General features: G+C 38.1%; 2 protein-coding genes across 4 annotated transcripts in view; one reads left to right on the plus strand and one right to left on the minus strand.

The window, feature by feature from the left end:
- Window positions 1–8,412, minus strand: part of dtnba (dystrobrevin, beta a) — a 47,198-nt gene extending 38,786 nt beyond the window's left edge. For 2 of the 3 annotated variants that reach the window (XM_079255643.1, XM_079255641.1), the window contains exon 1: window positions 8,185–8,412. The gene's annotated coding sequence lies outside the window, so the exon portion shown is untranslated. Of the gene's footprint in view, window positions 1–2,338; window positions 2,431–8,184 lie in introns of those variants that run through there. The other variant, XM_079255642.1, reaches the window with a different exon arrangement.
- A 5,329-nt stretch (window positions 8,413–13,741) lies between these two features.
- On the plus strand, window positions 13,742–15,913 carry LOC306767652 (toll-like receptor 5; the record flags this gene model as incomplete). Its single annotated transcript, XM_079255726.1, has 2 exons — window positions 13,742–13,789; window positions 14,039–15,913. The coding sequence occupies 2 exons, from the start codon at window positions 13,742–13,744 to the stop codon at window positions 15,911–15,913; spliced, it is 1,923 nt and encodes a 640-aa protein (XP_079111852.1).
- Window positions 15,914–17,310: the final 1,397 nt, after the last annotated feature.

Consider the following 17,310-nt stretch of genomic DNA (forward strand, 5'->3'; position numbering starts at 1 on the left):
ACAGATGTGTTAAAGTTACTGAAATGTCTAAGCAGTAATGAAACTTAGAAGCACACAACTGCTAACCCAACCGTGTCTTCATATTTCTTTACTAACCTCAAAAACCATACAAGATAATAATCATAAAACTGAGAACTGCCATCATGTATTTTCAGCTGTCAATTACACTGCCTGTCCAAACATAAAGTCTCCACATGAATTTAAGTCTGCAAGCATGTACAAGTCTCTTATCAGTGAATATCTTTGAGCTGGCAACAAGTTATTTTAACCCCAACTGATGCATTTCTTCATGAAAATAATTTGTATGAAGGGTCAGATCATTGGCATCAATCAGAAAAAAACATCTAAGTAGGCTACGGAAACGTTAGGTGTCTGGTGCGTCATTACAAGTTTTAAAGACACTGGGGAAAACGTCGCCTGGTTGGAAAAAAAAAATCCTAAATGATGGTGATCATTTAAATATTTGGTGAAATCACTTTGCAGAAAAACAACAGTAGAACTCAAGTCTATATTTAACAATGAATGTAAGAGTATTTCCACATGCACAACGTAAAGGGGTTGAACAGCTGTGTAGCCATAAGAAAACCATAAATTAATGAGGTTTAACCGGGGAAAATGGTTTAAGATGCTAGAGAGAACAAAGACCAATGGAAGAAGGTTATGTGGTCTGGTGAGTCCAGAATATACTGAATGACCAGGTTTCAAAGGTACAGGCATATTCAAAGATGACAATGTCAAGAGTCATCAGGCTCAAATTGTGAAAGAATAGTTCAGGGAGGCTGACGCATCATCTTCACACATGGATTAGCCACCACAGAGTCAAGACCTGAACCCGACTGAGAATCACTGGGATGTGCCGGAGAAGGCTTTGTACAGTAGTTGGACTTTCCCCTCGTAAAAAAACTGCATGCAACAAATGTTTATCGAAACAATGCCACACTATTCTAATCATTTATTCTACAGCCATTTAGCAGACGCTTTTATTTAAAGTGACTTACATACGGCAACGAGAACAAGTCAATACTGTTGTAATCACAGCTAAAGAAACGAAATATTAAAGTCAGTGACCTTTTGTTTTTTGTTTTGTTTTTTTGTTTGCTCAGGCAGTGCATGCCACTTAATATCACACTTCAATCAATCAAAGTTTACTTCTATAGCATTTTTCATGCAAAAGAAGCACAAAGTGCTTTACAGAATAAAAAGCAAAACTAAAACAAGACTAAAAACAAGCCTTCACAGATACATGCATATTAGATACATATTAGGAGCCATATAACGAGTTTTGTTCCATACCCAGTTTCCTGTCCTGTACTGGAAAAAGGAAACCAGCACAAGACTGGATATTTACAATAACCTAATTTTAGAAGCATCTCTTACAAAAAAAGTATTAGTTAGCATCCAATGAAATCTCCAACTCTTCGACCTGTCCACTTGAACGTGTTTCTGGATGCAGAAACCTGTGTGTATCATCATCTAAATGTAGCTTCACGTAATCTTTTATAATCATAATCATTTATAACACTATAGATTTATTTATAGGAATGACAGAAAACTTTCAACATGATTAAACTTCTTTAATCATTTAAAAAGGACTTCTTCAAACAAAAAGAAAAACATAAAAATAAAAAAAAAACATTCAAAACAATTGAGAAAAAGTAAGTAAAACAGACAAGACAGAGCATACCAAGATAAATGGGTCATAAAAGAACAGGAAAAAGACTTAAAACAATTAAGAAAAAGTAATTAAGTGAGTAAAAAAGACAAAAGACAGAGCATACCAAGACAAATCAGTCATGAAAGACCAGTAAAAAGACTTTACCATATTGATAGAACTGCATAATTAAAGTGTTTAGAGTCTCCAGGTCTAAAATGGAAAGCAGAGCATTCAGGTTTCTGGCTCCTCTGTTGTAGAACCAGCTGCTGGTCTGGCTCCAGAATACAGTAACACTCTCTGCTTTTAAGTCTTTAATAAAAATTATAATTGATCTATTTCTTTCCAGACCTACCTTGACTTTGGAAATTCCTTTTAGCATTTCAAAACAATCAATACAACCATTGTAAACATATAAAAGTTCCCCTGACGGTAGTAAATTTAATGATAAAAAGTCCCTCATCAGTTCAGACCACCCAACCAGAGCACCTGTTTAATAACACCCACCACACACACACACACACACACACACACAGCCTTCTCAATCCCATGTCAAAACAGCAGTTACGAGTGCAGACCCACACCTGAGCAAGACAAATGGGCCTGAAAACAAACACGCATCCTCAGGCTCACCACAAAAATCACTCTCCCTCACACACACACACACACACACACACACACACTCACCTGTTCTTAAACACCAGCTACACTCAGCTTTTAACAAATAACAGCAGGCCTGAATCTGCAGCCAGAAGTCAGCCTCGCTGTTTTCTGAGAGCGAATCCAAAACGACAGAAGAAGCAACATGAAGACACAGATACAGAAATGGCCGAATAGCAGATGAACGGATACTAAAGAAGGGTAAGAGGGTGTTTACTACCTACACCACACACACACACACACACACACACACACACACACACACACACACACACACACACACACACACACACACACACACACACACACACACAACATGCAAGCCACATGACCACATTACCACTCGCAGCTGTCCCCAATTCTCATCGCCTGCACTGACAAGACCTGACCGGTGTGTGTGTGTGTGTGTGTGTGTGTGTGTGTTAAATATACAGTACTGTGTTCTGCAACTTTAGACACTGACATTGCTGAAATGCCCAGAGTGCCATTTATCCTCAAAACGACCCTTTACTGTAACATGCAAGCTTCTTGAGGCTTCATGAAGCTTCTTGGCTGAACCCACATATCCTCCACAAAGCACCACAGCAATTTTATCTAGTCTTTTTTTTTTTTTTTTTTTAAAGATTAAGGAAATTGGGAGAATAGTAATTTATGGGTCCAGCTGCATTATTGGTGGTTTGGCTCAGCCTCAGGGGGGTCCTGAAACATTTTAGATACAACAGGGACCAAATAAACAGTCACTTTGTTTTTCACAACAAGCAGGAAAAGTTTGAGGATTCGACAGAACAAGAAGCACATTTTGTTTCCTCACTGAAACTGGATCCACCGTTACGAAGACATGCTGATGGATGGACAGGGTTTGACTTTATTCCAATATGCAGCTGCAGGAACACATAAGTATCTGTTAGTACAGCAGCAGTGCTTCTAATAGATGTAATGTCAGGCCAGGTCTTCATGAACACAGGTAATTTTTCTGACATTTTCCTTTTTGTTCTCAAAATCACATCAATGCAGACGTAACTTGACAACGTTTACACCTGTTTTCCCCTCAGTGTGCAGCTATTAATCCTCAGTTTCTCCTTCAGCTGGAAGTTCAACTTCTTCCTGTCCAAAACTACACGGTAAGCAGGTGATTCTGTTCTCAAAAAGCACACCAAAACACCCCAATACCTCAATAATATAGTTAGCAAGTAACTATATTTATGCAAAGCAACGCAGAGCCCGCTCAACAAGCCTAGCATTGCAACCATCATACAGCTATCTTTCACTGCAATCCAAACAAAGGAGAAAATTGAGAATGATATAACATCAAATGACACAGAAAGTGAAGCACAATCAGACATTTTAAGCAAAAACATACAGATTTTGATCTAAAAGGGAAAATCACAGTCAGAGGTTTTGAGAAGTGCAAGAAGATTTACGTTTCAGTATGTTTTTAGCAACTAAAAACAGAATTTGCATGATGATGAAAGTGTACATTAGTCTCTACATGTTTATGTATGTGTGGACTAGTTTTGGAATTATTTAAGATTTATGGCGGCAACTTATTATTTTCCTAACAAGTACTGTAAATACTGCAGTCAAAAAATAAGAAACAAATGTGGAAAAAGTATATCTCAATCAAAATAAAATTTAACAATCTGAATTTCCCATCTAATGAACATTTTAAACACCAAAGAGATTCAATTAATTAACATATTTGTGGTTAAAACACATTGGCTACGGTTACATGATGTTTTTTTAATTTGGCATTAATAATTTGGAATTAACGTATTTTCCTACAAGTTTACATGTAAATAATAATTCCAAATGAACGTTTACATGAAACACGTCCTCACTTAATTCCTCTTTAAAACGGCGGGTCGGGAAGGGTTCTGATTGGACAGAGGGCACACATGATGTATGACGTATACCGGAAATAAAGTTGGCTCCCTGCTTCTTATCTTTTCAGTCGTAACTTGTAAAAACATCATAATAAGTACCAGTTTCGCTGCTATTTTTTATTATAATTTTGAAGTAGCAGCTCAACACGAGCATACTACTTCACTTTTTGCACCAACTGAGAAGAAGAAGAAGAAAGCCCACCGAACACGGGAGGCAAAACAACGCGCGTCATCAGGACAGGACAAGGTAACGAGCATGTTCAGAACCACCGGAATTAACTTAGAGTGGAATGAAGGTTTACATGACAGAGGAATTAAATAGATCGGAATTAAAATGCGAATAAACCAGAAACTTACATCGGAATTAATTCCTAATGCTAATTTCTATTCAGAATTGAACTTAAGTGTTCACATGGTTGTTTTTCATCAGTTTAAAGCGGAATTAACTTTAATTCGGAATTAAACAGGAATTAAAACTCCGATGTAAACGCACGGAATATTTACAAATAGCGATGAACTGAAGAAGCCGCCTCTGATTTGTCTTCAAGCTTCTTTTTTGTCACAAAAACACTGTTGAATTTACAAACTACAAACAGATTAAACCAAAAGCAAAAGTCTTGCTGCTTCTCCAATCTCTCACCTCCGACCCCTTAGTCGACGAAGAGACAACCCGGCTGACCCCAAGGTTGTCGCCATGCAGGTAAAAACGGAAGCAGTACATCTCTGGTTACGCAGTTAAAATGGACAACCGGCATGCTAGGGGTGTCTGGAGGACTGGAGCGGAGGTGGCATGTTCAGAAAATTCTTGCAAAGAGCTTTAACAGGCCTCCAAAAATTAAACAAACCAAAAGTATCTCTGGCAGTTTCCCCAAAAACCCCAAATGGTCAACATGAACTAAATTATTCTGAGTTAGGAATGTAGATCTGGTCAAAACAAATTGCAGATACACAAGGAGAGAAAAAGAGTTCCTGCATCGGATGAACCCCCAACTAAATTCTTACAAGTTCATATTCTGAGTAGCTTCATGGTATTTCTACCAAATATCGGGTAATTAAAGCAAAAGAAAAACTAAAATAACTGATACAATGCAACAACTTCACAGACTGCACTGTCCAATCTAATCCACTTTAAATTAATGGGTTGCCTGAACAACCTTCAAATGAATTCATGGATTATATTTCATTACCTTGCTGTACGTGAAGCAACACGCCTACACACACACACACAAAAAAAGACCTCACATTGTTCAGCACATTGCCGTTTCCAGCAAAGACATCAGGTTATGAACTAACCCCAAATTCAACTCTATAAGTTAATATTTGCCTTGTAAAGTAACTTTTTAACGCTACTGTACCTTCAAAAAACAAAGCGCTGCAGAGGCTGAGAAATCAAGATGAAGATGTCAAGATCATTGGAGATTAAGATGAATTCAAGACGCCGGAAACAAGTAAAGAGTGAGAAACTGATGGTGAAAACAACAGGATGAACGTGCAACACAGTACAAGAGAAAGGAAGTGAAAGCAACATCTCATGTTGTGAAGAAACCGAAGCGTAATCAAGTGTTGCAACGCTCATTTGGTTAAACAAAAGCTGCAGCTCTGACTGCATTTGTGCTGACACAAAAATATTCTTTGTACAAGTTAAAGTTTAATCAATGAAGAGACTGAAATGAAACCTTAAAAACTCTTAACCACTGTCTAAACCTCAGACCTTATCTGATCTGAAACTCCTCGAAGCGGAGACCTACCAGTATCTGTACTTGACTGCTGATAATTCAGACACTAAGCTGCATGTAGAATCAATGAACAGACCTGACTTGATAGAGAAATGCGCTGCAGTGTCAATGACCTCGGAGAAACCTTTACAGGAATTCAAAACAAGCTGCTGTACAAATATACTCCCAAGCAATGGAGAATAAAGGGCAATTCTGTGGTGGAAACAAGCCTCTCCTACAAGCTACCTGTACATCAACTCAGAACCAGTAAAAGACCCATGAAGTTCTGGTGAAATCTGACACCAAAGCACATCTTAATTCTAAATGAAAAATGCTTTAATTTCACTGTAACTGGATTACTGGGAAATTACATAAACCAGAGTAATCATAGGTTTCCTCCTCACAGCTATTATCTTCCCACCCACAGCGAAGACAGTTGCAGTTCAGCACTACTGTAAATCAAGAACAACACAAGTCTTTCCATATGTAGACACTGAAATTAACTTTATGGAGATAGAAGCTGATGAGAAGACACCACAAAGAATTATCTGCAGGTAAACCTGGTGATTATGTGCAGGGTAACAGATGCCAGGAAAGGATGGATGGTTAATTCTTGTTCCCCTTTCATGTCACCCTGTTGAAACAGATCACCCATTGCTCTAATACAGTACATCAGTAGATGCTCTGCGGTCCGACAAGGAAAAACACGTTTCTACCATCTGGTTTTTCTTTCAGCTCTTCTTGCAGAACAAAGGAGTTTAATAAAATCTGCAAACTGCAAGATTTTTTATATTATTGTTTGATTTGTTTTCACTGAACCATGTGTATGTCCTCCATCAATATGTGATGACTTAATGAATTTGATCATACATCTACAAACAAAAAGATGCTAGTTACCCAAGTTGTTGACATTGTATAAGTTATTAAATCTTATTTTTTAAAAGGATATGTGCACAGAAAGTCATCTTCTTTATTCATCAGTCCTATGAATATTTTATCTAGACACACATTTTGAATGTCTCGTACTGTAAACACTCAGCAGAAAGTAAATCCAGCATCTTTATGATACCATCTTCATGTCATAGTCGTCCTCTTCTGTGTTAAAAGATCGAATTTTTAGCTCCTAAATGAAACAATTTCATGCTTTTTCTTTTATATCAAACCATAAACTTTAGAAGATATTTAGTTTCTGACTGGACAAAACAAGAAATATGAGGAGATTATTTTAGGTTCTACATAACTGTTTTCTGATGATAATAAAGACTCAAAAGAATAAATAGTAAACTAACTTATATGGCCTGCAATGGACTGGCGATCTGTCCAGGGTTTAAAAGTTCTGCTAGGATTGGCTCCAGCTCAACCCTTAATTGGACTAAGTGGTACAGATAATTAAGAAATTAATTAACTAATACAGCAAATATTCTTTTAATTAAACCCCCTAAATAAAGCAGGAATGTTTGGTGGTTTTTGCTGGTTAAATATGAGAGATATATGAGAGAAAACCAGTTGGAATGGTTGGTACTGTCATATTACCTCATATACAACTGGGTCAAGGAGAGGTAACCCAATCCATCTGACCTTATCAACACATAAAATTATATCTGGGATGTTATATCAACACTTACAGAGGTTTAATCAGCTACTTCTGTCCAGATTAATCATTTAGTAATGTCATGCTAACATTCTCACATCTGTTTTCATTAATGTTGTGGATATAAATATAAAGTGTGCTCTTCACTGGTCTTTTATCCTTAAAATAATATGCAGAAAGGTAAACACTTGGGACTTTAAGAAAGCATTAATTCATGCTAAATAACGTTTGTATGTCAGGCAATAAGCCAAACAAAATTTGCCAGATTTTTGAATGGGAAAAGTTCCTCCCACAAACCCGGACACCAATAGTAGTTTTGATTTTTTTTTTTTTAAATTAAAAAAAAAATGCGCTTGACTCGGAGCTATTTGATACATAATTTATCTGTAGTTATCTTTATTGTACAATCCTAAAATGAAAAGAAAAGAGTCAAAGCTCTTTTTATTTATTTTTTTGCCAACTTCAGGGAAGCTTTGTGACATCTGAGCGGCCATGTTGCAGAAAAGTTTAACTCCCTGTTCACCTTGTTCCCCAAACTGAATGTGATACTTGAAACATCTCACTGCTAAACTCGTGTGATTTTAAGCGTTGAAAATTAAGTTTCACACAACTAAAACCTTAACTTACTATTCCCACACCATACTCTGCGGCTACAACAAGCCATGCGAGACGAGCTCTACTTACCGGGACTATTTTCGGCAGGTATTCGTGGCCAAATTCATCAACACTTAAACGTGTGGCACTGACTTTACTAAAAAACCGAGGGTCCTCAGTCCCACCCTTTTTTTTCGCCGTGTTTTGTGGCCTCCTCCTGGCTTCAGATAATTTCGGTCCCGTTATTTATTTCCGTAACGAGCCATGTTGAACTCGCTCCACACCCGCCCGCCGCTGCCTCGGCACCGGTTGCTGCTGCTGCTGTGATGAAGTGAACTATTTTGAAAGAAAGTCACTCCTCTCTGGTCCGTCCTGCTCCCTCCCCCTTTGACATAGCTGCTGGCACAAAACCTGCCTACTTCATGCTTTTATGTATCTATATTTTACGCAGAAACCATATAGCCTTTTTTTTTTTTTAAAAAAAGAAAAAAGACGCGGAGAACTTTATGTAGAAAAATAAAAGAAGCTGCTGTAACATTACACCCATCTACATGGCCGGAATCACCAGGGCAAGGATTCGCTGTTGGGCCCCCCCATGTACCCCCTACCCTACCATAGACCAGCAGTTCTCAACCTTTTTGCAACACAGTACCCCTTTTTAAATGTTTTTTCAGCCAAGTATCCCATACCACTGCAAAGCATTTTTGGTTAAGAAAAAACATGAAATACAGCACTTTGTCATATGTGTTTGACTTATTAAACTTTAACCGTACAATCTCTACTACGCTTCAACCAGGACTCCATTGTTCGATATAAGTTTGACTCGTGGGGTTCAATTCAAGTCGGACTGTGGAATTTTGACAATAAAATTATCTAAATCTAAATGTAAAGTCAGTTTATGAATGTATATTTACATTCATCGAAATATATTTAAAGTGGTGCTATTATGGTATTTCAAGTTTTCTGAGCTTTCTACAGTGTTACAGGGTTGAATCCTCATCAGGCACCGTTTTTTATCACCTAAACGCATGTTTGAGTTTGAATTTGAGTTCCAGCACTCTCTCCGTTCGGTTTCCATGGCGACGAAAAACGTGTCGTTTTAGAGAGTTTTTTCTACTTGGAAATCCTTGTGACGTCCCGGGGGATAAGGTTCGGTGATTGGTTACCTTCTACTGGTTAACAAGAGCATGTACAAATACATAAGGCGGGTGGAAAATGTGGGATAAAGTTATTTCCAACGATGGCTGGTGAGTTTACCAAAGAGAGACATCCTGCTGCATTCGTTGCTGTGGGTTGCTGTTTTCCACTTCGTTTTCAGGGTCTGATTCAGGTTCCAACATGTAGGGCTGTATGCTATGTGTTGACATTGTATTTTGTGCTTTTTATTGAGTTCATATTAGCCTAATCCTTCTGTTATGAGATATTACAATGACGGCGAAAGCAGGTGAGGTGCGCGCTCCCGATGTAGTACAGTGGCGGGAGGCGGGGCTTAAAGCGGAAGAGTCTCAATCCACTCGTTTTGCCCACAGGCTGATCTGACAGCCTACGGAGAGGGTCGGTCTGAAGTAAATAAAGCGATTTGTGACAATAACTCGATCAATCCCAGCCCTTCTGGTCTCAGAAATAAAAGAAAAATTAGCCTGAAATGCACATAATGGTTCCACTTTAAGTTTTATATAATATATTATTTTATTTAATGATGTTTTAAAGAAACAAAGAGATACATGTTTTCAAAAAATTTCACGTAACCCCTGGAATGCCCTGTAGTACCCCGAGGGGTCCGCGTACCCCCATTTGAGAAACAGTGCCATAGGCTGTATATATAGAGATGGATGTAGCCTCCGTGACATACGTTTGTGAAGAGCTGAACTGAAGCTCAGTGGGCCGTTCCTACCATCGCCATCTTGGCACCGTCATGCGTGTTGTCTCGCCTGGAAAATACAAATATCGGCAAAGAGGTGGAGCTGAGAGGGGGGGCATTTAGCGTCATGGTGGAACTAACCGAGCTAACCCGGAGATAACAGGAGATAACCAGCTAACAGAGGTAAGCGGGCTTAAGATAAGTCACGTTGTTAATGGGCTAAAAACCGCGGTTGTTCTGCGCTCTTCTTACTTGAAGCGGGAGATTGGGTACCTGTCAGTCAAAAGGTCACGCCCCTAAATATGCCAAACTTCAAGAATAAATTACTTTTAAACGGACGAGTCAGAAAAAAATTCACTCCCCCCACAGTTGTCATGAAGGTAAACCTGACCTATTAAACTGAAAATGGATTTTTGTACCAGGCTGTAAACATGTATATTTCTGCTGAAGTTGGCCTTTTTAACATGGGAGTCGATGGGGATTTGCTCTGTTTTGCAGCCAGCCCCTAGTGGATGAGGGGGGAACTGCAGTTTTAATTCACTTCTACATAGGCTTCACTGTTAACCACCGGATGCTCCATTGATCTTTCATTTACGGTCTATGACCCCTACCAATTAAGATGTAATATATACACATAGAAAATGAGTAGTAGAAAATGAGCCTGCTTAAAAAATATTAATCAACTATGTTGTCTTGATACTAGTATGTTTATATGCACGAGCAATACTGGACAGAGGTCGGTGGGAAGGTCCAGTTTGAAGCAAGGAAAATGGTTGGTAAGTAAATGAGACCTTTAGAAAAAAAAGTCCTTACAATTTATAAATTAGTCAATTGCTTATAAAAATTGGTTATCTGATGTATAAAGTAAAGCTAAATTTGTGAAAGCAACCCACAAGTGATTTTATCCATTTATTTCCTTTAGATAATACTCAACTGCATGGATTTAATCACTCCTTCACAAATACTTATACAAAATTGATCATTAAAAATGCTGCAATGAGCCAAATTGGCAGTGTTATCAGTCTTTCTTCTGCATTAGTGGTTGTTTAACTTTCTTTTGTCACATTTTTTTGTTACTTTACATAGACCTATTAAGCTGTTGGTCAGATTTTAGGGGTGGCTAGTTACCCCTCAGGCCACCCCTCTAATCTCAAACACTTGTTAACAAGCACTGTTAAATAATGCTGCTTGGTCATAACTGATCCTGGGCAGTCAGCTGCTCAACCATCCAACATCCCATTATCCAAAGAAGGCAAATATTTCTTTTAACCAATGTCCAACACTGCTACAGGAGTTATAATATGGTTAGTTTCACCTTGATAGTATTGAGCCATGACTGGTTGACCTATTACTTCACAGACCAAAACAACTAACAAACAATTTAGCTGGGAGCAAAAGTTACCATGTTGATCGGGGAATTGGACAGCTTTATTTGTAAGTGCTGTACAAAATACTGTTTGCAAAAAGATAGGCAATATCCTCAAGTTATTACAGTTATAAACATGCAGGATGTGCAATATTAGCCATTATATTGATACGTTTTTACAATATTCTTCTCTCAGTCAGTTCCAAGGGTCCATAGGAGAACTTTTTCAGTTTCCTGACTCTTATGCTGCACCCCCTACCACATCTGACTCATGACAACATAGAAAATCACATTTCCCACCACAGACTAAAAGAGGATGATCAACATCCTGCTGCAATAGAAGGACATTTGTGCTACCAGGGTATGATGAGCATGTGTGCAACTTCTTTAGTCCGATAGATGGAAAGCTAACCACAAGAAATAGGTATCTAAAAAGAGGAGTTACAGTAATAATGACACTTTTTTGGGCATTTCAGATCTGTAGAATTGGAGCATTGAAGCATTTTTGGAGAAGAAAACAATAATAAACCTCACAAGCTGATAAACCTCACCCTGCTTCAATATGTTCTGTAAGTTACAAATGCTAACTGCATGTAATGTGAATGTAAATAAGTGAATAAAAGGGAGTGGGAGTCTTTGCAGCTGCAGCTGTCTCTGTGGATCAGCTCTGAGCAGTTTTATCATTCATTCATTAGTATATAAGTACACCTTTTTTTTTTTTTTTTTTTTTTTTTTTTTTTTTTTTACTGGTGTTCAAATGTGTATCTATCTGCAGTATCAAATACTACTGTTCAAGTCTTTAAAGCAAATATGGTTTAAATGAAATTATACATCTCAAAAATGTTTCCAAGTTCTCATCCATACTCAGCTCAGCTTAATTAGTTTATGACACAAAGCAAAAAAACAAAACAAAACAAGCCCCCCAGCAGCTGCACAATGCAACAAAATCAGATTTCTGCATTGTTGTCACTGTAATGTTTTCTAAAATAGTAAGAGCCACTTGTAGTTTCCACCAAGAGAAACCGTAAGGACTCAGGAACTCTTCCACTCTGTATTGTATTTGACAATCCTTTATTCTCCAGAGGCTGTGAAATTCACCAGTCCTGTGTGACTAAACTACACGCATACACACACGCACACACAAAATCTCATTGTCACGGGAATGTTCAATTAGATTAGAGTGCATTGCGTTGAAAATTAAACTTTGATCATGTGTTGTTGGCTGCTTAATTCAAAGATTAATTAGCTTGCTCATTGAAATTAAATAGTAATTACTCACTTCAGCAACCTCTTCTTCTCACGCTGAAAGCTTTCACTGCATTAAAAGCTCCTCATTTATTTGGTGAAAAAGTTTCAAATGATTATTAGTTTGGACTCTTTGGACAAATTTTATTTACATTTTATAAAGTTTCCATAGTGAAATAGACTTCATAGCCAAGCATTGAAATAATACAAACATTAAAGAAATTATACAAAAATTATAAAATTTTGCCTTCAGTGCAGAATATACACACCTGGACTTCCCGTTACATCACTTTCAGGCCAGTTCCTGCAGGATTTTCTGCATTAAAATGGATATAAGAACTAAATAATAATAAGTACAAACATAAATAACATCGCTTGTTAAAGTTAGATATGTATTTCAATCACACAACTTACATACCTACTTGTAAAAGAACAATATTGTATCAAAAACTGTTTTTACAGAAAAATATTTTTCTTTCATAGGTCAGAAATAAGTTTTGTGCTTCTACTCAGTCACAATAACATGATTCTTCAATGTTTCCAGAGAAAAAAAACACGGCTATACCTCAAACTGGAGCAAATATTTACTGATTATGTTGCAATTTAACAGTTTTACTGACAGTCACATGTATTTGTCATTCATTCATTTTCTGAACTTTATCTGAGTAAGGGTCACGGGGGAGCTGGAGCCAATCCCAGCAGCCTTCAGGTGAGAGGGAGGGTAGACCCTGGTCAGGTCGCCAGTCCATCACAGGGCCAAACAGACGAACAACCATTCACGCTCACACTCACTCCTATGGGTGCCGAAGCATTTAAGATCATTAAAACTGCTAAAAGAACATTTGTATTCACCAATTTTTGTGACATATGTTGCTGGATAAACTTTGACAAGACAAACTTAGCAACAGGATCCATTTTCTTTTTTTAAAAAAAGCAGCATGTTGAGCAACACAGTGCAACAGTCTAACCTCAGCCAAAAGGACTGCAAACATGCCGTGTACTTCCCTGTCTCTTGTAAATGTGGACTCTAAAAAAGGGCAAATCCCACAAACACTGACGTAAACAATCCCGAATAAAAACCCAGCAACGCAGACCGAGCTGCTTTGCAGAGAACACTGAAGACGACTGGAAAAGAAAAGGAAGTATAAAGCGGGTGTTTTTAAAGGCTTGAGAAGATGTGGACGTTTAGCCTTCAAATAGTCGCCATCTGTGTCTTTTCACAGGTATGTAGATACAGGATGTCATTGCTATTTGACATTAAATTAATTTCTATCACCCAAATACTTTAGTTTATTTAACAAGGATAACTTTCCAACTTTACTTTTATGTACCAGAATGAAACTAAATGCAACTTTCATAAATTGATTCAGACCTGCTTGCAAGCTCGTTTTAAGCATTACATTTATTTTTTCTCTGACAGACATCTTTTATATTTAGCTATATTTAAGTTTCTTTCTAATGTCCACTTGCAGGTGCCTGGTTGTTTCTCATCATGCTTAATTATAGGCTCAAAAGCTCACTGTGGCTTTCAGAACCTCCTCTGGGTTCCTCCTCTTCCTCCCAACATCACCCATTTGTCCCTGGAGATGAACCGCATCAGTGAGATCAATGCTACGTCCCTGTCAGGCCTTGAGGCGCTGCAGGTGTTGGACCTTGAGGGACAGAGAGGGTCTCTTGTGATCAGGAACAATGCCTTCAGCAGACTGAAGCATCTGAGGAGGCTAAATCTTGGCTTCAACAAGGGGCTTCGGCTGGAGCTTCTGGCCTTTTCAGGACTGTCCAGTTTGCAGGTTCTCACCTTGTATTACTGCTCACTCAACGATTCAGTTCTGAGTGACGCTTACCTGGAGCCACTTTCATCTCTGCAGACTCTGGACCTCTTTGGGAACCGGATTAGGAGACTTCAGCCTTCAATGTTCTTTGCAAATATGACAAATTTGACAAACTTGAATCTCAAGCTGAACAATATTGATCAAATTTGTGAGTCTGATCTTGTTGGTTTCAAAGGAAAGCACTTTAAAGTCCTCAACCTGAATGGCGTCCACCTTAAAACAATGATAAATAATGATTTTGACTGGCAGCAATGTGGGAATCCTTTCAGGGGAATGTCCTTCGAGACGCTTGACTTGTCCAACAGCAGGATGGGTGTAGGTAGTTTTAAAAAGTTTTTCACGGCTATTGAGGGGACAAACATCTCTTGGCTTATGCTCTCAGGGCATATAGGGAGAGGATTTTCATTTCATAACCTCCCTGATCCGGATCACAACACATTTGAAGGTTTGAAGAACAGCTCAGTCCTTTCGTTGGATCTCTCGAAAAACCGAATATTTGCATTGCAAGAGAGGATTTTTAGTCCACTGAAAGACCTTGAGGTCATTGATCTTTCCCAAAACAAGGTGAATGAGATACACACAAAAGCCTTTGAAGGTCTTCAGGGTAGCTTAAAAGTGCTCAACCTGTCACGCAACCTGCTTGGGGAAATCTATTCCTACACGTTTGCCTCGCTGACAAACCTGCGAGTGTTAGATTTGTCTCACAATCACATTGGTGCTTTGGGTTACAACTCGTTTCGTGGACTTCCCAACCTGAAAGGATTATATCTCACAGGAAACTCGCTGCAGGACTTAGGTTTTCCTGCCTTTTTGCCCAGTTTAGATCATCTCATGCTGGATGACAATAAGTTGACACCCTCATCAGTGAGCAGTGTCTCTCAGCTTGCCAGTAACATCACATATCTGAACATTCAAGGCAACAGACTGACAAACCTGGAGGATGTTTACACCTTTGTGAACAAGCTGAAGCGCCTTTCCTTTCTCTTTTATGGTGGAAATACAATTAGTTGGTGCACGTTGGGGAAGCAAATTGGCCCAAATACTGTTAAACTCTTGGATCTGCACAGCAGCTCCCTGCAGACTATTTGGGCTCAGGGAAAATGCCTGAATCTGTTTGACAACTTTGGAAGCGTGATCGTGCTCAACTTGAGCTCCAACTCGCTGCAGTCGCTTCCTCGAGGCATCTTTAAGGGCCTGACGTCGGTGGTGCAGATGGACCTTTCATCTAATGCCTTGACGTATCTTCAGCCTGACGTATTACCCAAAAGCCTGAAGTCCCTTAACCTCTCAGACAACTTCATCGCCTCCCCTGATCCTGCTGCTTTCCACTCGCTCAGCTTTGTTGATCTGTCGTTGAACAGATTCCACTGCAACGCTGGTCTTAATGGCTTCCTGACGTGGTTGAAGCGGACCAATGTGACGTTCCTGAGTCCTGTTCAGAAGCTTCAGTGTGAATTTCCTTTGGCTTTTTTTAAGGTGTCACTCATAGATTACATTGCACAGATAAGTGAGTGAAGCTGTATGTGAATAGATTTTTATTAAACGTATGTGGAGTGTTTAAGTCAGCTAAAAAATGCATCCATATTTGATCCTCAGATCAGTGATCAATTTCTAATTATGTGGCTAAAAATTTATTTTCATGTAATAAAATTATATTTTAAGTTTGAGCTATTAGCTTTATTTCTTCAAATGGAGCTTATATTTAAATTAAATGTATATTTTTAATAGGTAACTATGTTATATTTATTTACACACTTTCTGATATTCAGTCTTGCCTTATTTTTATTGTACATTTATATTTATACTCGCTTTTTTGAAGTATTTTAAAAGTTAAATTAAATTAATTTAGTCACAACTGTCCATAACATATATTTAAATGACATTAAGCAATTAAATAACATGTCATGCATTGTAAATATGTTGTCTGTTTCTGTGACATCATGCTTGAAAATACCTCTAAAGTTGTAAGGCTGCTTTTCCACAAGGAATGCTGGGATGTCAGTAACGTCATCTGAGACGTGAAAGATTTTTGGTCCCTCAGAACAGTAGGATAAAACAGTAGAGTTGTATCTGACTCCTCTCTGTGTCATGCAGAGCTGGCCCAAGCCTTTATGGGGCGCCAAGCAGATTTTGATTTCTCAGCACTGCCAGTGAACTTTTCTGGTGTTAGATCATTTCACACACTGTAAATGTAACAAACCCGTTCATTTGCGTGATTTATGGTTAGCTTACATCATGCCAGTGTCACTGGTTGTGGTATGTGACAGTAATACAAATTCATAAAAAATCTAGTATTAATTTGCACTTTTCTTAAGATGTTTGATGTATGTGTGTGGTGGAATGAATTTGTGTTTGACATATTTAAAGTAAAGAAGGTAACCAACCTACTTTGTTAAAAAAAAAAAAAAAAAAAAAAAAATAGGAGCAGAGGTGCAAAAATGTGCATAAAATAAAATCTTCCACTACAATGTAACTTAAAGCTGCAGCCACCTTGTTCTTGACTTCATATGTCTGTGAACCTCAATGAAAACTGCAATAAATTTTGAGGGCTGTCTTTTTATCTATCAAATAATAGAAAATTAAGTTTTATTGTGTATTGACATTTACATTTAAATTATTCAGTTACGCTGAATTTGTGTCTTTTTTCTGAATAAGTTTTCAAATTAAAATACCTTGGGTTGGTTCTGGTGTTACGTTAACACATTTTCAACTGTGTTTGTGTCATTTTATATTGTTAAGATGCCAAAATGATTAGTGGGAGAATAAAAGCACAAGGGAAGGTGTCATTTTCTCCCAGCACATTAACTCTTTATTGCTCTTACTGCTGCATATGACAGAAATCTCTAACTTAAATACATAGTTGTTAACTTTTTAAGGGAACAAGCACCAAATCAAATAGAAAATTTATTTCC

The sequence above is a fragment of the Telmatherina bonti genome (genome assembly GCF_933228915.1).
Source record: "Telmatherina bonti genome assembly, chromosome: 16".
NCBI lineage: Eukaryota > Metazoa > Chordata > Actinopteri > Atheriniformes > Telmatherinidae > Telmatherina > Telmatherina bonti.